General features: G+C 38.1%; 1 protein-coding gene across 3 annotated transcripts; it reads left to right on the forward strand.

Moving 5' to 3' along the window:
* The first annotated feature begins 588 nt into the window (after positions 1–588).
* On the forward strand, positions 589–20,252 carry tprg1 (tumor protein p63 regulated 1). 3 transcript variants are annotated; one of them, XM_086162391.1, is made up of 6 exons: positions 589–912; positions 1,116–1,307; positions 2,963–3,054; positions 8,682–8,858; positions 18,228–18,381; positions 19,398–20,252. In XM_086162391.1, the coding sequence occupies exons 2-6, from the start codon at positions 1,134–1,136 to the stop codon at positions 19,590–19,592; spliced, it is 792 nt and encodes a 263-aa protein (XP_086018517.1). In that variant the 5' UTR covers positions 589–912; positions 1,116–1,133; the 3' UTR covers positions 19,593–20,252. The 3 variants fall into 3 exon arrangements, with proteins under 3 accessions (XP_086018517.1, XP_086018515.1, XP_086018516.1); XM_086162389.1 differs by having other exon boundaries at positions 589–908; XM_086162390.1 differs by lacking the exon at positions 589–912 and having other exon boundaries at positions 929–1,307.
* Positions 20,253–23,011: the final 2,759 nt, after the last annotated feature.

Here is a 23,011-nt window from a genome sequence, read left to right on the forward strand (position 1 = left end):
CGTTTGAGACAATCAGACTGTTTAAGACTTTCTCGGGGGGCACATAAAATGACATTTCGCGCCACATTTGGCCTGCCGACTGTGAGTTTGACACATGTGCTAGTATAGACTGATATGCAAGCTGATTCTGTCATACTTTCATTAAAATGATATACTGGCTCAAGTGGCAAGATCAGTGAAACCTGTTATCTCAGTCATAGCTTCCTCAATCCCACCTCAGCACACTACATAACGTGCAAAATATTGATGATACATAAAATTAATACTATTTATCCATCAATGTCATCATTCCTAAATCAAACCACTAATTGTGTCTGACTGATAACTTGAACGTCAAATCTGAATAAATGTCAATACATAGACATAAGGAATACAAGGAAAAATAATCAGTTGGATTACATAAAATGGATGTATTTTTCAAAAATATTTTACTGATAATTCCTTTCAAAAATGTTTCTCTAAAACAAAATATCGACTCTAGTCTCGAACAGTTTCACCTGACACCCTTGTTTGATTTGACTAGCTGTCCACCTAGTTTGCCTAAACACGCACATACGCATGCGCAGAGGAGAGAGTCCGTTCTGAGATCAGTGCAATGTATACGAATACCTTCTGGAAGTTCATCACTTGATAACGTACATACAATGTCTAGTTTTCATTTTTTTCGGTTACTGTGACGTGTTAAAATAAAAGTTTAATCTTTTTTTATTTGCGGTGATAAGTTAGGAGTCCGTATTAAAAAGCTGTAAATAAAAACAGGAACTTTTTGAACGGTGTAACTGGTCATCAAGTCAGACAGGTTCAACGAGTGAAGTGATTTGACAACGACAATACAGAACATACAAGAACAAGGAAATCGTGGACCTGTTCATACCCCCTCAGTTAGCATTTGACAGCATCGTAATTTTGTAAGTACGTATTTGTTTAACTCTCAAAATAATTGACTCACATTGTTAAACCAAGATTTCTATTAGTGTTATGAAGGATTTTTAAGTTCTTGAACAGCGGAGGATCAAAGAAGTTGCTGTTAGAACTCTCCCTGGTCGAGTAGTGTAGCATTAGACATTCATTTCCTGATTTTAAAAAAAGCCAAATCGCTGTTCTTAATGACTCAGGAGGTTTTGTGAAGATCGATGGAAGATTCTGATAAGGGCGAGGCGGCAGGTGATGGGCTGGAGCCCCATCTAGCCGCCCCCGAGGACACTCAGCCTGCAACCGACGAACAGGAGAGGGCGGCCCAGCTCGAAGCTCTATCCGGGGAGTCGTCACTAGACCAGTTCAAACGTTCAAAGTTCTTCGTATTGAGGGTACAGTACCGTTACACTACATTAATTGTGCGCTTACATTAATGACAGAAAGTATAAGTAGGTCAGATATTGAAATATTAATTTGAATCCGTGTCGTTACTTTACTTTTATTGTGTCACATCCTGTTTCAATTCATGCCTGCCACGTTCTCATGCTATCAATACAAGCAGGCCTAAGTCACTGCAAGTACGATGTGCACTACATAAGAGCATTTATTGACAACAATTTACTGTTTTTTAAAAAACAACAACATTTCATTATCATGATTATTATTATTGATTGTTGTGGGACCAGCTTTGCATGTCAACAGAGTAGTGTTGCTGTATTTACAAAACTTGTATTAGGACACTTCAGACTTCAGATATATATTTAAACAGTACTTATTACTTCAAATTTCTCACAGTAATAACAAAACATATTCTTTTACTTGATATAGCCACTAAAAAAGAGCTGTTCAAACTTACCTGTATATTTGAATTAAAATAGGTGACAGTTTGAAAATACCAGTTTCATTTTATTCTTTCATTCTCAAGGCACATAAAGCCTAAATAGGCGATTTGGTAAGAGTTGAAAATCATCCTGGGCCAATCAAATCTGGATCAAATGTCAGATAGACAACAATTCACTTATTGATACCGACACTCAATTTAAAGGCTTAAGTTAGCCTACTGCATGTCTTAGGATTATGAGAAGAAACCAGTGGGAACATAGAGAACCCATGCAGAACTTATACACAAAACCAGACTCCAGAATTGTCATTGGTCATGGTCATTGAGCATGACCTGGATGACTGAGAACCTCGACAGATATCCTAGAATTATGTTTTTGTGAGGCAAATGTGCAATGATACGTGTCACATTACAGCCTTTTTGTAGCCCATTATGTAATATTTGAAGTGGCATTCTACTATGCTTGAAACAAACTGGAGATCATTATATAGAGGTGGGAATATTTGTTAAAGTTGAAAATCTGTTTTGAATTTATTATGTTGGTATTGCAGGCATCAGTGATTATTTATTAAATGAATTTATTAAAATCACCCAAATACTGCTGGTCTTTGAATTACATTAAAAAGTATGATTTATAATAATAATCCCTACTAGTATCAGAAATATACATCTATACCAGCAACAAGATATTACTTCTCAATGTCCTTCATTTGAGAAGATTTGAATTGCCAGTATTGAGATCAGTTCATTTGTCACAGCATCATTTAACTAAATGTTATCAACATTACGAACAATGTTAAACAAGCAGTATTTTTTTCATAGGTGGGTAGTAACAGCTTTTTTTCTTTTTCCCGGGTAGCTCAGATCAATTGTCAGGACCCCCCCTTTTTTGAAATAATTATACTATGTGTTTCAATTTCACAAAAAGAAACACATGTACTGCATACAGAAACAAAATGTTGGTATGTCAATTTTGTATTGTTTTCATATCTTCAAACACACTCATTCTAGAACGTTCGCAGCCATTGTTATGATTGTTGCTATTGAGTTTGCTGCTCTGACATGACATTTCATTGGCATACCGGTCCTGCCTGTCTGTCTCAAAGATCAACCCTTAAACATTTTTATGCTCATGTTTCTACTGTGACAATGGAGATCATTAGACAATGATGCATGTGTTGTTGTTATTTTTTTTTGTCTCCTCAGCCCGGCACACTGAACCAGGCCATCAAAGATGTTGAAGCTTTCATAGATAAAAAAGCTGACAGTGGCATTCTTGGTATTTGGCTAGTGGCAGAGTGAGTTTATAATACATTTCTCGATAAAGATCATATAACTGTTGCCATACAGTTAAATCTCTTGAAAAAAATAACTTTTTCATGTGACAATGATTTGAGGTAACACTGATATCCCTGTAGTAAGTATTTTAAGCAATATATCCTCATATACATTTATTGAAGGACATATACAAGTATGTTTTGAGCCTTTACTAATTAATTTAAAACTTAAGGCAGCTGAGCAAAAACGTTTAAACATTTAATATGTTAATATCTTTGCTTTGCATCCATTCATAAGTGTTCGTCTGAGATTTTGGGATACATGACTTTCATGAACTGTAGGCAGCCACAAAAAAAGGTTTTGTGACATAGAGCAGCTTCAGACTGGAGTGCAGAAAACCCAATTATTTTGCATTAAAAGTATTTGTAATGTTTTAAATTGTAGTAAAGTGCATTTCTTATTTCACAAACCTAAGTATTTTAATTAGTTTCATAGATGTTGATATTACAATAACTGCTAATGGTTGACTCAGCATGAGGCGGGGCCACGGTCCGAAATGAAAGCACCAGAACTTCAGCTTTCCTAGGAAAGCAGTGGTGTCAGTTAGCTTGATGGTATCTTGCCTGAGTTGTTCAACTTTTTCACAGTCTGTGTGGTGTACCACCGGCCTAGCAGGATTTGAGGCTTTCGTCCTTTCGTTTTCCCCTTTACTGTTGGCTATGGCTGGATGGGGTCTGGGCTTGTGTCCATTGGTGGCACTATGCTTGGCTGAACTTTGACTGGAATGCTACCCCATGCCACACCCAGCCGTTGGAGTCTGTTCCCTCCTGCCAGCTGTCTCTTTAGGCTGTCACCTGGTCTTTCCCTGGTTGTCAGCTACCCTTTCACAGCAGTCACTGGTTTCAAAACAATTCTAGAATGCTCCAAAACAGAATGCTTGCTAGGGCTAGGTGTTAGAGTCCCCCAATAAACCAGTACAATTTTGATGTTGGAGATGTGTTCATGGATGGAGTTTGAGTTCCTGAGTGAGGTTGTTTTTTGAAAATATTGGTGTGAAAATTGAACTGAAACTTAAGATGTGAATTTGAATCTGTGAGTTTCATACTGAATCCGTCAAGGCTTGGGTTACCAACAATTGCCACAGGTGCATATTGTTTAGCTTCAGGGTACCAGTTGCGATTGGGCTACTGTGGGTCGAACACAGTAAGGTGCGTTCACAGGCAGAGAGAACAGAGGAAAGGCAAGAGTTGGTTGACATACAGAGAGAGAAAATGGATATACTGGGTGTCCAGGAAATCCAGCTGGAGAGGTGGCAAGGCCAGAAGCTTTTGGGCTGCTTTTTAGTCACCTTGGTGTTGAAAAAAAGAGAAATGGAGTAGAAGTGATCTTGAAGGGGCAGTTCAAGAGGTGTTGCACCTCCAATGCAACGCCTCATCAGTTGTTCATATTTCAATGTTGAGCAAAATAAAGTGACTGTAGGACAGTTACCAAATGATGTTGTACAAGATGCTGTCAACCCGCGTGCTCCTACCCCCGTTCTTACAAGTTCTTGTCTTTTCTGGAAAAAAGGGTTTACTACAGTCATTCCCATCCTTTTTTCCAAAATCTACCACCATCTGTCCCTCTGCGTTCCTATCCTGTATACCAGATCTGCCCATCACTTTTTCATCCCCTCTATTGCCCGCACCAACATGCCCATTTAAGTCTGCACCAATTACCACTCTCTTCATCTCTGGGGATATTCTGTATCACTTCATCCAGCTCATTCTACAACTTCTCCTTTTCCTCCAACTCACATCCCACCTGTGGGACATAGCCACTAACAACATTGAGCATCACACCTTCAATTTCCAGTTTAAGACTCATAAGTCTATCTGACATTCTTTTCACCTCCAGAACGCTCCTAACAAACTCCTCCTCGAAGATAACGTCTTCTCCATTTCTCTTCTTGTCAGTACCATGATAGTACAACTTAGAGCCTGCTCCGAAGCTCCTAGCTTTACTACCTTTCCACCTGGTCTCCTGGACACACGGTACATCCATTTACCTTCTCTGCATCATGTTGAACAACTCTCTACCTTTTCCTGTCATAGTCCTGATATTCAAAGTCCCTACTCTCAGTCCCAGACTCTTGCCTTTCCTCTTCTCTCTGTTTCCGAACACACCTTCGTCCTCTCCTTCTTTGACCTACAGTAACGGTTCGCTGTAGGTCATCTGTATCAATAGCGGTCGTTGTGAACACAGGCCTCGACCGATACGGTATGATCTGGTTAAAAACACCTTTGAGCATTGGACATTACAAGAAAGAATTGTCAGATCTAATAGCCTCTCTTTTCAAGGACTTTGAGCCAGGTCAGCTGGTTCCCATTGTACACAGTTTTTCAGCCAAGCTTTTCTAAAGAGGTATTTGCATCATTTTAAGGTGTGAGTGTGCTTCCCAAGATTTATAATTAGGTCTCACAGACTCACTGCGTTTGGTCTGTTTTACTGTAGGCCAAAGTATCCTTTCCATGACTGGAGAGGCTTGTCCTTTTGGAGTCCTGTCACACTCACATTCAAGCACTGTGTCAAATCAGCCATAGTTTGATCCCAGATCTCAATAACATCCTTGCAGGCTATTGCACTTTTGCCCTGTAAGGTTAACTCATGTCAGTATCAGTATGGCACTTCCCCCATACTTTTCCCATGATGGTTTGGTGGTTCATTGAAGTGTCTTTTTTGCCCATGGTTGCCAGCAGCAATCTCGAGCATTTCACATGAGACTGTCAAATACCTCTGGTTCATCAGGCTGTAAGGAACAGAGCCACTCCAAGAGAATCCATGCCACATAAATTAATTGTAAATGCTGTGTTGAAGGAGAGTGCATTTCTATGTGTGTAAAGTTGTTTGTTTTCTGATTTCAATTGGGGAGACACACATTGTGGACAGTCTTTAGGGACAAAGGACACAGTAGGCTTGTTGTTCCTTTATTTATTATACTGCCATTTATAGCAAATTCAGAAATTTTAATTGCAAATAGCTGCTTGCACACTCTATGATCATTGCCATGGGCATTTTTAGAAATTATGAAGCTTTTATAGTACAACTACATAATTAAGCAACTTTGCGATACATGATTTTTGAATGAAATTCAAGTAACCTCCTTAAGAATAATACAGTAAGTTGACTGAGAGCTTCCAACACAGACTGTGCCTTAGTGGGAACATAGGCCAAAAGCAGCTTTAAATTCCAAAGCACGATTACTCCTTTATGTATTGATATTGTTTAAGAAAGAGGTATCACTGTCATGATCCGATGAGTGCTTCTCAGTTAGTCCCGCCTCTGCCCCCTCATGCCTGTTGATCTCCTGCTCCTTCATTCCCTCTCTTGTGAACAAGACCTCAAGATACTTAAACTCCTCGTCTTGGGACAGAACCTCTTCCTTGACCTGTTTCTGGTTGAGCACCATGATCTCGGATTTGGAGGTCCAAATTCACAGCTCCAGTGAGAGGTTGAGATCATGGACTGATGGCGCCAACAGAACCACATCATCTGCAAAAAGCAGAGACTTGATCCTGTAGGCACCAAATCAGATTCCCTCAACGCCCCGGCTACGCCAAGCAATTCTGTCCACAAAAGTTATGAACGGAGTTGTTGACATAGGGCACCTCTGGAGGAGTCCAACTCTCAACGAAAACTAATACGACTTACAACTGGCAATGTGGAGCTCCGACGTCAGTCATACTGGGACCGCTCGTATAACGGGGTTCAGCACCCCATATTCTTGGAGCACCCACGACAGGACTGCCTGTGGGACATGGTCGAATGCCTTCTCCAGATCCACAAAACACATGTGTACTGGTTGGGCAATGTCCCATACCCCTTCAAGGACCCTGCTGAGGGTATATAGCTGGTCCACTGTTCCATGACCAGGACAAAAACCACACTGCTCCTCATGGGTCCAAGGTTCAACGACCCGGTGGACCCTCTCCAGCACTGCTGAACAGACCTTAGCAGGGAGGCTTAGGAATGTGATACCCTGTTGTTGGAGCACACCCTCCAGTCCCCCTTTTTAAAAAGGGGGATCACCACCCTGGTCTGCCTGTCCAGCAGCACTGTCCCCAACGCCCGTGCAATGCCGCAGAGGTGTGCCAGCCAGGACAGCCCTACAACATCAAGTGCCTTGAGAATCCCAGAGCAGCCCTCATCAACCCCTCAACCACAAGGTTGAGCAAAGAACTGCAACCTAAGGTGTGTTGGTGCTATGTGCACATATGGACACCTTTATGCCTGAACATGGTGTTTGTTATGAACAATCCATAACGAACACAGAAGTCCAATAACAAAACAATGCTCGGGTTCAGATCTGGGGGGCTGTTACTCCCAATCACACCCTTCCAAGTTGTGTCGTTGCCCACATGAGCGTTGAACTTGACCAGTAGAAATGAGGAAGTCCCCAGTAGAATCACTCCCTAGCAGCCCCTCTCAGGACCCCAAGTAGGGTGGGTAAACTGAACTACTGTTGGGTGTGTAGCTGCAAACAACAGTTAGAACCCGTCCCCCCACCTGAAGGCGGAGGGAGGCTACCCTCTCATCTACTGGGTTGAGCCCCAACGTGCAGGCACTGAGGGCAATCAATATGCGCACACCTGCCCGTTGCCTCTCACTGGGGGCAAATCCAGAGTAAAAAAAAGAGTCTAGCCTCTCTCAAGAGGCCTAATTCGAGTTCCCATTCTGTGCATTGAGGTGAGTCTGTAACTCACTGCACCCAAAACACTTGGCCATTCCTATGGGTGATGAGCCCCGGGGAAGAGAGACCCATGTTGTCCCTTCAGGCTGTACCCAGCTGAGCAGGCCTGGCTCCAGGGGAAGCTCCAGTGACCCATGTCCGGGCAGGGGAAAACTTGGTCCAATTGTGTGTTACTCCTCATGAGGGTCTTCTGAGCCAGGCTTTGTCTGGTCCCTCTGGCAAGCTGTGGAGACACTTGAGTCCTCTAAAAACAGAACTGCACTCAAGAATGATAATTAAGTCTTAATCTACTCATTATCATTTCATTTTTGGAGTGTTCAGCAAAATCATAGCACCTACAAAAAACAGGTAACAGGCTGGACAAAAAGTTCAGTCACTTGACTTGGCGTCATTGCAATGCTCATAGTTGTAATGTTTACTGTAGCAGCTCACCTTGAATCATATTGCAGGGGACATCTGTTGTGTTCACGTTCAATAGATCACAATGTGGAAAATTAAACCCAGTTGTCCAACAGTATTTTACCATCAAGTGCCAGCGACCAGCCTTGCATAGCAATTAACAGAGGAAATGAATGGATGCTTTTGTACATTAATGATTTTAATGAGCAGCAATAATTCATTTTTGCACCGACAGAGTTTTCTGAAATAAAGAAACTTTAGACAGTCTTTCTGAACAATGGGGCAGAGTAGATAATGACCATTTAGATTTGAGGTGAGATATTCCTTCAAAGGATTTCATCCTTTACTTTCACTTTCTGATACATTTTTGTTTAAATTAGCATACATAGTTAAGTCCTGAGGAATTTTAACAAGATAATATATCAATTAATATTAGCAAAGAATATAGTGAAAAGATAAAGGGCAGCTATGAAAAAAAATGTTAAAAGAAATTATGTCTTTCACATCTGTTTGCTTCAGGGTGGATCACTGGAACAATGAAAAGGAGCGTCTCATTGCCATCACAGAAAACTTCCTCTTGGTCTTCAAGTATGACTTTGTTCTGCTGATCTGTGAGCGCATCCAGAAGATCCCACTCAACATCATAGATCGCATCACAAAAGGCAGTTTTGCCTTCCCAAAGCATTCCCTGCTTCAGTAAGTTATACATTTCTACTTGTTATCTGGAGACATTTCATCACCTCTGACCTCTGGTTATAAAAGCCAACTCGGCAACCAGCCAAGCCAATGTGACTCGGATGGCAAGGGTGGTCATCTTGGACCTGAAAGATTCTGGTTTAATCCCTAATTCCTAATTCCTCCTAGTTTGTCTAAATGCTCCTAATTATGACATTGAACTCTGGGTACTGCTTAGTGGCTGCCCACTGCTCAGGGTTCATCTGAATCAGTTCAATGCACGCATTTTGCTGATGTTGAGTTGTATGTATAACTGAATTTAACAAATTAAATTTAAGACAGTTCAAGATAATTTCTTGTTGAAATTGTCTCTTTGGTAACTTGGTATTTTTCAGTAAACCCACTTCAAAACCTTTCTTTGTGGGGTTTAAAATGTATTTAAAAAAAAAGTTACCTTAATAATCTGCTTTGCATTTTGCTTTATATCACAAAAAAAAAAAAAAAAAAAAAAAAAGATTTCTTGCCCATATTGTTCCTTAACAAAAAATGCTAAATGACATGACACCTTCACATGCACCAAATTTAATGATGCAGATGCTGTAAAAATGTACTTCGTGTTTTTTAAGTGATAGCATGAGGCTGTTTGGTGGAGGATCAGCAAAGGGTAGACAGGGCTGAATCAGACAGAGTGTGGAGAGGTTTTTGGGTGAGTAGGGAGCACATAGCTGTCACTTGGAGCTGTCACTATGCTGATTAGTGGTAAAATTAATGTAGTCCTTTCATCTAAACCTTTTAAAAATGGCTCAAGGGATACAAAACCAACTAAAACTAATTTGATGAATAAAATTTAATGTGATGTGAAGAGCTTAGAGAGTGCAGCCTTTATTTGAGGCTTTATCTCTGCGCATTACATTAAATTATACATAATACGGATGTGAGAGACACATGGGACAATAGAGAGACAGTTTCAAGTAAGGAAGACTCAAACATTTTTTTTCTTTTCTATCTTCTCTCCTTCTCTCTCTCCCTGTCTTCCTCTCTGTTTCTCCCTCCGGAAGTGTCTTCTTTTCTCGTTTAGGTCATTCTTTCTTTGCTTGCTAGTGATGGCAAGAAGTATCTACCATGATGTTTTTGATTTCATGAGGAATGCCAAACAGAGTCCCAGCAGTGTGGCGCTACTTTGCTTAATTGGAAATTCAAAAGAACTCCTTTTAATTTTCACAGAGCAGATCATTTATAGCCACTCGCCAAATGCAAAGACAAATATTGCATATGCTTATTTTGCAAAATGAAACTCTTGACAAGGGCTTGATATAATAATGTGTCCACTTCATCCTGATGTATGCTAAAGCACCAGGCATAATATCCAGCATCCACCAAACTTCCACAAATAATTAAATCTTCATGTAAGGAGTGTGCAAAACAAAAAAAACACAGTAAATTAAATGAACTGTATTTTAACTTCTTTAGCAAATGCAGCACCATATACATATGTCAGCTATAACTGTGATCAACAGTTTCAAACTGATAATCTGCATAGAGCTTGCTGTTCACCTAAGAAGCAAAAATCTAAGGTGAATGTTACCAAATAAACAAATCTGTGCAAACCTACTGATATGGTTATTAAGAAATGCAGTTCTCCATACGTTATGTTGGGAACATATCTAATGCATTTCGCTCTTTCGCTTAGGCAATTTAGAGCTAAATCTTGCTTGACAAACAGCTGAGTGAATGCATTTACATGTCCTGCTGGCACGATCGTATTAACATTAATTTGATATTGGACTTTTGTCTTGTAAAATGTATTATTAAATCGATGTTAGATGTATTAAAATCCTTATTTCCCTTCTTTGCCTTTTATAATGCTGTATTTAAGATTCTCATTTAACTCACCATCATACAAAACAGTTGGCAGTGCTTTTTCATTTCATGAGCATGGAATCACAAGTGAAATAAAGTGGTTTGATGAAAGTTATCATCTGACCACTTGATGTCAGTGTGCAGCCTTGTTCACAGGACAGGTGCAAGAAATGAAACATCCCTGTGTCATTGATGTAATTGTTGATTATGATCAGCAACCATCGATGTGACTCATTGCTGCAGTAAGATATTTAACGTAACTGCGCTGTTTAATACATAATATTTTTTGCCGATGAGAGATAATTCTTCATTCCTATGGTTTAACACATTTTCTTTAATTTTTAGCATGATTTAATTTATCATGCCCAGTGTATAATGAACTCACCGAAAAACCTCCATGAATTTGTGATACTGTTGTTCCAAGACAGATTCCCAAAAAACTCCCTCAAGGCTTCTTCTTTCTGTGTCGTTTCTTTCTTGTGTGACCTTAACAATACCAATAGAAAGTGCAAAGAGAGGATTTGTGTTTGTGTTTGCTTGTTTTTTTGCCTTTGGTTTGTTGTCGTTCTTTTCACAATGGTTTTGTTTTCTCATGTCTCAAGATATGAACAAAAAAAGCCAGGCTTACTTTGTATCAGTGTGGAATTAAAGTGCCTTCTCCCTGTCTAGACAAGCTAATTATCAAACACATCATACAGTACATCATCTTTTTTCTTTCGAGCCTGTCTGAAAGAGTTTGGTGTGCCGGTTTAAATAAGTTCTGCTAGATATACTTCTGAAACTTTTGAAAGGTATATTTGTGTATTTACTTGTGTGTGTAGAGCGAGAGGTGGATTTATACACATACATAATTTGATAGGTTAATGGAGATCTTTTAATGTAAACATCACAAAAGGCCATTTGAGTTGCACTTTCCTTAAAGCCGTTTCCCTCAATAGCCGTTTGTGCACAAAATGTGCCATATGTGCACAAAATTGAGCAGCTGACTTGTTTTAACAGTAGGTGGCAGTCAGTACTTGAGCTACTTAAAGTCTCAGAAGCCTAACACACACTTGATACTCCATCAGATTATCTTCTCACTAAACTATAAACAGCCCCAAGGGACAAAGGCTTGCAGAATCTAAATCAGAATCAGAGAAACTTATTTGTCCCCAAGGGGCAAGTGGAGGGTACATGGGGTAGCATAGCATCCTAGAACAGATCTACCATCTTTAAATATATATAATAAAAATGATGATAAGGTAAAATAAAAGTGAAGTAAACGCTAAAACTAATCTGTAAGTGAACTGTACATCAGTGTAAATTACTGTACATCTATAAATAACTGTACATCTTAACCAATGGTCTTTTATGCAACACGTTCTACATTTATACAAGAGATATGACACAAGCAATTACCATATCATGTACATTTGTTTATCCACAGTATTGTAAAAACAGGTGAGAAACCGTCAAAACTCACCTGTGCATCTTTCCACTTCACCATTTTCCATTAGGAATTTGTCTTGATATTTTACTTACATTACTACAAAAATGTATAGCATTTGAAATCTTTTAGTGGTTTCTGATTGCTAAGAAATAAAACTGGTAATTTAAAAAAAAGAGATAGACATTAACCCCATGAAAATATATAACATCTAAGACTTTGTCAGTCACTATGCTGTTTTGATAGAAAGTAAGCAAAAGTAATACAGGTATTTGACAACAGTGAAAACTTGTAGCAAAATAAAGAACCACATCCAGTTAGGTTTGTCAAACTTGCGTGGCTGAAAGCGAAACACAGGATACAAGGGAGAAAAAAGACAGGGTTAAAATCTATGAAGCACAGTAAAAGATGTATCTGTTTTTTGTATAGTGTGCATCTGAAGAGTCAGCGCCTCGTGTCCCCATCCCCCACAGCGAAGGCCTGTCAAAACACAGCAGCATGGACTACACGATTTGTAAAATGCAAATTACTGAACAGTATTTGTTCTGCATCATATGTAGGGTGTGGAAAACCATGTGATAATATCAATTTGCAACATAAATTACAAAAATTGTATTCAACTTTAATGTCTGAAATTTAGTTTAGATTTTTAAATTGTGCATTAAACATGAAAAATAATGTTATTAATTAATGGGACAACAAGAAAGGTATTGCCTAAGATCTTTTCTCAGATTCTTTCACTAGATATTTCTTCTGTCTTTTGTTAATTATCAGTTTGTTTTGTTTAGAGTTTTTCTTCATAAGGTAACAATTTCAGAGTTCACTCAATTCTTTCAGATATTCATGTGAATAAGTGACGGAATATAAATTAGTGGAGAAAATTGAGTGCAAGTTAACCAGCTTTGTGACTGTCTAAGTTGCTTTATCTCCCTCATGAGGAAGTGATGAGTCAAGTCAACTTTATTGTCAATACTGCCACATGTTCACACATACAGAGCATTTAAAAAGCACAGAGCCTTTTCATGTTGTTTTGTGTGTCACAAACACACCTTATAAATGTAGAGTAAAAGAACAATCTTCTAATTAAAACTGCTACAAACATGTGAGAACAGAGAGCATGTGCAATAACATTGTCCAGATTGAGTCTTCACAAGGGTTTATAAAAAGCTAACATTGGTCAAAATCTTTTCCGAGGGTCTGCAGCTTAAATTTGTAAACACTACTAAAAAGGTAATGTTCTGGCATACTAAAACCAAAGCCGTACACATTGGAAACAGCTATTGGCCTGTGGACACTGTATTTTCAAAATGAAATGCTGCCAACTGCCTAAGGCTATGGTATCACAGCTTTTTACATCCTGCCATTTCACCTAGCTGCAAGTTTTAGGCTTCACTTGTTGTATGATTAGCTCCACCCCTGCATGTGGAATTACACAAGGAACATTCCATTGGACAGGTAAGCTTTGCCGTGCCTTTTGTTTTTCTAGTCAAAATACCGCACGCTTCCCATCATCACAACTTCTCTTCAGTCCATTCACATGTAAAGTGCAACTGTGGAGTATATGGATCATATATACATGGATGCAACTGGTTCATAAACCTACAGGCTGTATTGAGCAATCAGACCAGATTTGTTTGTCCACTTGGGGTGATTTATCTTGTGTGTTGACTTATTTGTCTTAATTTTGTCACTTTGTCACTTAGTTAAAGCTCAGAACGCATGCGTGTGTAGGTTATATACACATTGTTGATTAAGTGGAGGGCCGGGAAAGGGAAGGGTGGGGTTCCATACGTTCCTCCTGAAGGTGCATGCAAGTGTTTTTTTTTTGTTTTGTTTTGTTTTTTATTCTGTTGACATTATCATGATTATGTACAAATTACACAAAATCGCATATTTCAGTGTTTCAGTTTTTATGTTAGCATGTTGAACCCAGACACAGTGACAGTCCAAACCCCAGCTTGGCCACATAAACACAGTGAAGACTTCTAAGGCCTCTGGCTGAAAGGCGCAGCCCTGCACTGCTTGTTTGGGCTGGTCTCTTTCCCAGTGATAGCTTACCTTTGGAATTTACCAAAGCTTTTTATATCCCTGTTTATTCCAGGGCAATAGCTCAGTGAGCTTACAAAGGGCAATGTGTACAAACGTAACCCACCATCCTCACTCACTTTTGCTGAAATATAATCAGTCTTTTTGCCTGGGCTTGCTTTTGTACCACCTTTTTTTCCTTCCGCTTTTCTCCTTGCACACTTCTTCTGCAGCAGACACAGCACAGAATGTTCAGAAGCAGCATTGTCATTTTGAAAGCAGTTGCGCAAACAGGGATGATTGCATTATGATGCAGCCCCTCCCTGGAACTGTGACACATGAAGAGCTCAGCCACGGTTGTTTAGCCTCAGGTGTTTAATTCGGCATAAGAGATTCTCTTGTGCAAGGTATGTGGTTAAATGAGCACATTAGCATGACCTATCATAAAAGAAATCCGGACACTATTGAGCAATCAGTCGCATCCTGGTCAATTTCAGCATACTTTTTGTTTCTTTTATGGGACTCTATAGTTACATTCTAGTTAAGTCATTGCACAGTGGCAGTCTTTATTGAAAAAAAAAATACAAAATACAAAAAATACAAAATGCAAATGCCCTTTCAGTATTAGCAGTTGTTGACAGAAAAATGATGAATGGGTTTAGTTTCATAACTAAAAAAAGAGCATATAAAATTAACAAGAACACTTTCCAAATGTTGAATTGTTTTGTATGTTGTCATGGTAGTGCTTAGAACACAAAAAAAGACTTAAGTGTTCACTTGTCTCCAAGTATAGATGGATTTGTGGGCTTGGTATGTGATATCGAACAATACTTCGCTAACTCTGCCATGAAGCGCCATTTGATATTATTCAGAAACTAAATGACTAAAATAATATAAAGGTTTCAGGATTGCACAGCACTCCAGGCCTAATTAGATATTTCACATTTGATATTTCAATAGCCTTGAGAACATTTTATATATTAGCTAATTACAAGTGAAGGAAAAGTGGAAGCCTGAATTCCCTGCTGTGCTACCATCACACTTATTCTAATGATGTTTTAATGGTATTAAACAAATGAGTGCGGGGTGTCATTTTGTGTGTCAAAGCAATTGGTCAAACTTGTTCATGCAGTGTTTTATGGTTTGTGTTGTTAAAAAGACATTGTTCTTCAGTCTTTTTTTCCTGTTCATTTAAAGATCCTGTGCAATGTCGTCATTTTGAATCGTTGGAGGCAGCTTCTTCTGAATTGTTGAGAAAGGTCGATTGACTGACTATTTTGCATTTTTTTTGGAATACATCTTGTAACCGGCATTTACAACACATACTGATCATAACATTTTTAAAATCAGTCAATCTATAAAGCCACAGAATATCTTGATTGGCCAGTTATATACTGATTTAAGTCAGAAAATAACTTTTAAAAATTACCCATAGTTTTCTAGAATAAAGTTTATTTTAAATGACAGTGCAGACAGACTTTATATATTTAAAGACAGACCATTCCCATGAAATATTGGCTATGTTGATAAGAATTGAATAGAAAAAACATTTGGTCAAATGCTCTTTTGAATAGAAAAAACATTTGGTCAAATGCTCTTTTTATTTATCTGAATTTAGCTGAATGCATTTATATGCAATGTAATACTTGCAAGGAACACACTTTGCCTAGTTGTTATGATATACTGGCAGGAGGATAACTCTTTGCTGGCTGCTATAAGGAGTTAAGAGCCCACCAGTTAACTTTTTGCAAATGGAAAGTAGCTGATCGAACTGGTACCCACCTTTCAATAAACAACATCAAACACACATTCCAACAATTCCAAACTCCCTTATTTATGCTGTTATCCACCAGTTCGGTATATAAGGACACAGCAAATGCACAACCTGTAGCCTAGTAGCAGCAACAAGACAAATCTCATGTAATTAGTGTTGTGCATGGTGTGTGTCAGTTATTGTTTTGCGATGAAGCAGCTATGATTTAAGGACATTTTTGGCTCTCTGCTCTGATCCTATTTTTGTAATAAACGTGAGGCAAGTGAACAAAATTGATACCAAAACACACCCTTGATTTTTGTCCAAGCTTTTGGAATGCCAATTCGTTTCACTATGCAAATGCATTCAGGTTTAAGTAAAAATGTGCTGTGTCCAGGCATGCTTTGATACTGTATTCCTTCAAGATTGGAAAATACCCTATAAGAAATTGAATCACATTCAATAGACAGAAAGCAGAGAATTACTGACATCTTTTTTCTTCATGTACTGTAGTTCAACACTAGCAGCACCACAATGATGGAATCTGGGAATGTTCTCAGGCCTATTTATTGTAAGTCTTCTGACATTTCATTAAAATCAAGATTATGACCAAAGGGTACTTTCATTAAATCCCAAGATAGTCACTTCACAAAATGAGACAGACAGAAAAACAGAAGAAAATATGATGAACACACTGTAGATAACCTCTATGTCTACACATGAGATCACCCTTACATTAAGAATTCGCCCTCAAGACAGCCATTGTTCTGACACTGTTACCACTGAATCCACATGTCTAGCAAAGGGAGAAACGTGAACTAGTTTAATTATCATGCAACCCAACCACTCTGATGTAGTTCAAGATCGGGAAGATTGCTAGTCCTTGTTTCACACAGAAGAAACAAAAAAAGAACATGAAAGCAAGATTAAGAAAAACAAGACACATTTTCTGCTGAAAAAGAAGAAGTCTGCTTTTACTATTAACATAGTATTTAATAGTTTCAGAACACATCAATATAGAACATACACTTGTATATAAAATCCCAACTACAACTGTTTAAAAGTTTTTCATTGTGTGTTTTTTTTAATCAGTTATCCTTTATTCCTAGGTTTTGGCTCAGTAGCTTAGTAGTCCTAATGCTCTTTATAATAATGATCTTGCATATGATCATCACAAGGGTAGCGGAAGCACATCTCTAAATGGAAATAATTTTTGCTCAAAATTCACAATTTTTTATTCACTAGCCACTGCAATAGATGGTTTTCTCATTTTTAATTCAGAGTTATCATGAATTAAAATTCCTGGCTGACCATAGTTTACTGTCATAATTCAAAAAAGTCTTCATGGGTCATCAAAAATATAAATGTAGGTTGGTCAAGCTCAGAATCAGACTCTTTAATTGCTAAATGTACAACGTACACAGGAATTTGACATGGTATGACTATGCCTTATAGCAGAAAATGTAAGATAAGAATTTTAAGTTATAATAAAAGAAACATTAACCAAGCAACAAAAAACAGTTTGGGGTTAGGGGATATATACAATTTAAGTTAGATATATACACAGTGTAAAAGGGCAAGTGTCTATGGGAATGGTGGGAGGTAGGGGATTACGAGGATATGTTGAGGAGCGTGATGGCCTGCGGGGAAAAACTTGACAAAGAAAAGGCCATAATTATGCTTGCAACGGAGGAAGGTGATGAAAGTTTGTTTAAGACGAAGCTTAGATGTATTCAGTATTCGCTGTCGTGGGGAAATCAACCACCACTCACAGTCATGATTTCATGATGCTTATTTATAAGCACGAAACATTTCTTAAAGAAAACTAAATATGGTTCTTTTTTTTTTTTTTTTTTGTTGGTAGGCTAAATGGATATTAAAAGACGCATTAAAAGTATATTTTTTGAATACTGAAAAGTCATTTGTATCAGTAAAAATAAAGCTATAGGAAATCTGTATTTTGGCTTTGACAAAAATCTCGATGATTCTTTGAAATGTGTACACTCAAATAGTAATAGAATTTAATATTTTCTCTAAGTTCAAGTATTTAAAAATACTGATGCTTTTTGGTAATGTTTTTGCTGAAGGCCAGTGTCCAGACAATAGTCCTCACAATTGTTTCACAGCACTCCTGTTCAACCGAAAGTAACGACTAACTTCTTTGTGATACTGGAATCATAAATAATAATAATTATAGTTGACTGCCATAAAAACTTCTTACCTCCATTTTATTTGACATTATTCTCACATGAGTCAACATCGTTCTGTCAAATGCCGGCGTCACCAGGAAAGATGTAATTTGTTTTCTGTGAACTGATCTTTTTAGGAGGGAAGGAGAAGGTCTGCGGCTCTTTTGGGACCGGATGAGAGAGCCGTCATTTGTCTCCAGGTGGAACCCCTTCACTACCGAACTCCCTTTCATCACCTTCACCTCCCACCCAGTGAGAAGCATGAGCAATGCCCTCTCCGGCCTCTGCAATGTAAGTCAGTGCACAAAAAGGTTTGTGATATATCCATTTCCCAATTACAAAATGAATTCCAAAGGATCTTGTCTTTCCTTAATGAACTTAAGAGGGGAAGCTCCTCCAGTTGAGATTTAACAGCTAGTCACTGTAAATTAACAATTGTTAAAATGTGTTAGATGATGGAAATGGGATATTCCTGAATCTAATTTAGTGTAGTGCATTCTATAAAAAATGGAAAAAAAAAAGTAGTTTCATCAATCGTCTACTGTTGATAATATAAGTCAGTGTGTATCACACCCTTAAATATTGTCTCACATGAAACCAGTCTTGGGTGCAAAAAAAGCTAAGGAACACTATAGATGTGAATGAGAAAGCAAAGTGAACTGTCTCCTATATGAAGTCCTGAAATTGTCACCAGTCGAGGGTGTACATACCTTTCACCCAATTGCTGTTGGGATTAGCTCTAGCATCCCAACTCCTTCGGGATAAGCAGTAGAGGTAATGAATGAATGAATGAAAGAAAGATTGAAACCCTCGCTGATTGTGCTTATCACAGTTATACTAACTCCTACACATCTGTGGTTTTGTTACAGATTTGAATTTGCATGAGGAATTCTATCCAAAAATAATTTCACGACAAAGCAAGACTGACAGATGATTAAAGGAGTTGCAGATGGTCTTTTGTATTGGCTAGATGTCGACACATTTTAGATAAAGCCTCTTTCCATGGTCAGAATTTGATTTTATACTTTGACTTGTGAATGTGGAAACAGCATTATGGAGGCAAAGTTACACAGAAATCATTCAACGTGACAAAGGTCTCGCAGACTTGAAAACATACATTGTACATATCCAATAAATATGTGATATATCTCTCAAAATCACAGCATTTAACTTCATCATCTTGATTGTTGAGTTGCCTTTTGTGCTGCACAATAATTTGACATTTCTATACCATCTTTTATAAGGCAAAAAGCCCAGGAAATTCAGAGATGTGTGTTCTAATACAAATTATCTAATTTTGCCCATAGATTGAGAACTTCTGTGAGAGGCTCAAAGATGCAGCACAGAGAGCCCACGCCATGAGCCCAGTGCCTGGAAAGGCCAACGGTGTCCTGGTCCTGAACCAGAGCATCCCGATCGAGGCTTATGTGGGCCTCATGTCTGTCCTGGGTAACCAGAACAGACTTGGCTACTGCGTTGCTCGGGGAAACCTGAGCCTGTAAACTTCCGATTAACACAACAGATTTGTTACAAAGATTACATTGACCTTTAGCTCTTGTTCATTAGTTTACATCAGTTGAGACAAATTCACTCACCATCGTTCTGTTAGAGGTGTCTTTTCTTTCACATTGAAACCTGGATCGTTAAAATTTTCCCTGTATATCTACGTAGTTCTTGATTTCCACGTTTCAACACTGCTCTCAACTGGGTGATGGATCCCCTGCTGCTCTCAGCCAGCTTTGGATTTGCTCCTTAGTGGTATGGTAATTCATTCTTTCTTCCTCCCCCGTAGTCTCTGTAAAAAGCTCAATCGCAGGCCCATTGAGACTCACTGGAGTGCACAAGGATACAATTGTCTGTTTATTTTAACATCCTTTGAGTATTTATACAGTTCACATACAGTATTTGAAATTCATTCTTAATTTGTAAGCAACACCGCCTTGTTTGGTGGCAAGAAAACGGTAGATGTTTTAATGTGGATCCCACTTAATGTTTTAAGAAAAAAAGCAACTCTCTATAAATTCATCTTTTATATAAGATGGTGACCCTTATCCTCTTATTAAATCATATCTGATGTCAATTTATTGCTGTACGTTATCACTGCAATTTTCAACCAAAAAACAAGGTAAATGTTCAATAAAGATGTTTGTTTATGATTGCAATATGACAATTCTCTATGTATATATAATGCCAAAATAATATATATTATATCAGTTAGATAATTTGCACGTCTTAACACCGGGTAATTCTATTACTATTTGTGACTACCTTAGTAAAAGCAACTTAAACCACGCATGATGGCAGATTGTCATCGATACAGATGTGTTTTACTTTTTAGACATTGATATTTGTAATGTCGGCCGGAATGTCATGAAACAAAAAAAATGGCATTTAATGTCAACAAAGATATTTGATTCCCTTAAGATGCAGCGGTTGAATGCAGAATGAATACAGACACCCTAAAGCAGCAGTAAATAGTGTCTCTTTACACTTTCTTATCAGGAAACAAGGTTAAGTAGTGAGTCTTGTGCAGCTGTTATCACACAAGGTGAAGTGCATGCCAGAGTTCAGCACCTCCAATATCATGTATCACCACCCTCGGGTGTGAACGGGTTTACATGTTTCCTCCCAGAATGAGGACCTGCCTCTAATCCTGGATCAAGCTCAACTCTGGCCCAGGGCGAGGCACCTCATCCATATTTCTGCTCTTAAGTTCAGAAAAAGGGATTAAAAGTCCAATAAATGCGCATTCATTAAGCATGCTCTCTCTGTCCTTTTGGAGACAGTTTGCATTCGGGGCAGTTGATGCTTCAAAGGAGTGCGATCACCTGAGGAGTGTTTATCTGTACTCCCCTCCCCCCGATCTTGATAAAAGTGTCTTGATCTTATCTATGAATTGAATGAATGATTTTGCAATTCCCTTACATATTTTTGAAATTAGGCACAAGCAAATGTTGTTCAATGTTTTGCTTTCATCAATCATTTTCCCTCGTCAATGACTACTTTTGTTTTATTGCCATTTGATATTGCATATATACATGATAAATAAGGGCTAATAAGTGTGCAGATGTGTGTGCAGTAGAGTGGAATAAGTATAGGTGTGTTGTGAATGATCATTACTGTCCTCAGATGCTCTTTTTGAGATCACGGTCCATTAAATTGACCCTCATGCTGTATCATGTGCTATAAAACTCAACATCGCTCTGTGCATACATTCAGGAAACGGATTGACTGGCGGGCGTCTGCTGTTCCAGAGGTAATCTGGGCGTTGATCTAAAGAAAGGTGTAAGTTTGGAGTTTTTTTAAGTTCATTACTGACATATTTCTCCACAGAGCTTCCTTTGCTGCCATTATGCAAAAATTGACTGTTAACAATTGACACTTAAGCTGATCAAACATTATAATAGTTTTTGAGATGGTGCTTCAAAAATGGCATTTGGTTAGAAACATCTAAAATGACAAGACTGACGTAAACCCACGTGAAAAATGGGTTTATGAGAGTTTCTTGCCAAAAATGTTGAAGACTGACAATATTCTGTACCAAAACAGAATTTGATGATACATTATTTATCAATGAACTCATTTGACATCGTCTAAGAATTTACCATCAGGCCATCAATCTTTTAAGACAGACGCTAATCAATGATGCATTGAAGAGTTGCCACATGGCTCTAGATAAAACCTGTGATATATTACCTTGCTATGTTCTCAAGTGCCTGAATCAAAGAAGTTACAGCTCCAACTTGTTACAAAAGCATTAAATGTGAGGAATTAGCTGTCCTCATGAGATGTTTTTTTTTCTAAAACTAACTGAGATAATACGGGAACATTATCAACCGCTTTAAAGGATGACAACACTTTCATACAGGTAATGAAGGCTACTTGTGCAAGCATGGAAGTGTCTGCCAACAACATGTTTACATTGAAGGCATTAATTGTAGAAATTTAAATAAATCTGTGGTTTCTTCACATCTTGGTTTAAAACAAGGAATGAAAACGTGGTTGATTTTGTCATTTAATCACTGATTTGACAAGTCCCTACTAGTCAATATTTGATGAGTCCCAGTCGTCCACATCGACTCTTTGTAGAATGTTGGCGTAGTGTGACAGTTAAAAATCAAAATGGAAAAAGTGCCTGTCAGCAACATGGAAACTCCAACCATTGCTTGAATTTTGCTGTAGTTTTGTTGATTTTCTGTTTGCTGATTATTTTTCTTGTTAGTAACTCTGGTTACATTACAACAATTAATGTGATGCTTTAATGAAAAAGAAATGCAATTCACTGGCATCACATATTTAGCAGTAGAGCCATATGAAACCATATGTGACCCTGGTGAATTTGTTTTGAAAGAATTGACCAATTGACAAAGGAGCAAATTGAGATGAACATTAATTTCATCATCTTGTAACTACAATCTTATTCTTTCAGTCACACAAAGCATGTGGCTGTCACTCTAACCTGGAGCAAAATCTCAAACTTATACTAAAAAGAGATTTTATTCCTTGCAATGGAAACTATCCAGTATATATCAATATGCTGCCCCCTACAGGGTTTGAGTGTGAAATTTCAAGTGACGGTTTTGATTTTTGATATCTCTGATTTTCAGTACTAGTTTTAATCATTCTAAACAATGCTTTCACATAATTTATTTTGATGACTTAAATCAGGAACCAAGAAAATTGCTTTAAACCAACATTTTGTGGAAATGGTAGTTTCTTCCATGCTTTACAAATCATCTCATAACACTTTAAAATACATCTATGTAGGTCAAAGCGTATACTTGCAAACCTAAGTATATTATATGTTCATTTTTGTTTGAAAAAATAGTCTCTGTGACTTCTAGTTAGGAGATGGACAAACTATCTACCTGGCAGTGGTACAGTTGAAAATTGGAAATTATGGAAAAATTTGAATTTTTAG

This window comes from Fistularia commersonii, chromosome 16 (genome assembly GCF_037954325.1).
Source record: "Fistularia commersonii isolate RoL2024-O1a breed Wild chromosome 16, RoL_Fcom_v1.0, whole genome shotgun sequence".
Lineage (NCBI taxonomy): Eukaryota > Metazoa > Chordata > Actinopteri > Syngnathiformes > Fistulariidae > Fistularia > Fistularia commersonii.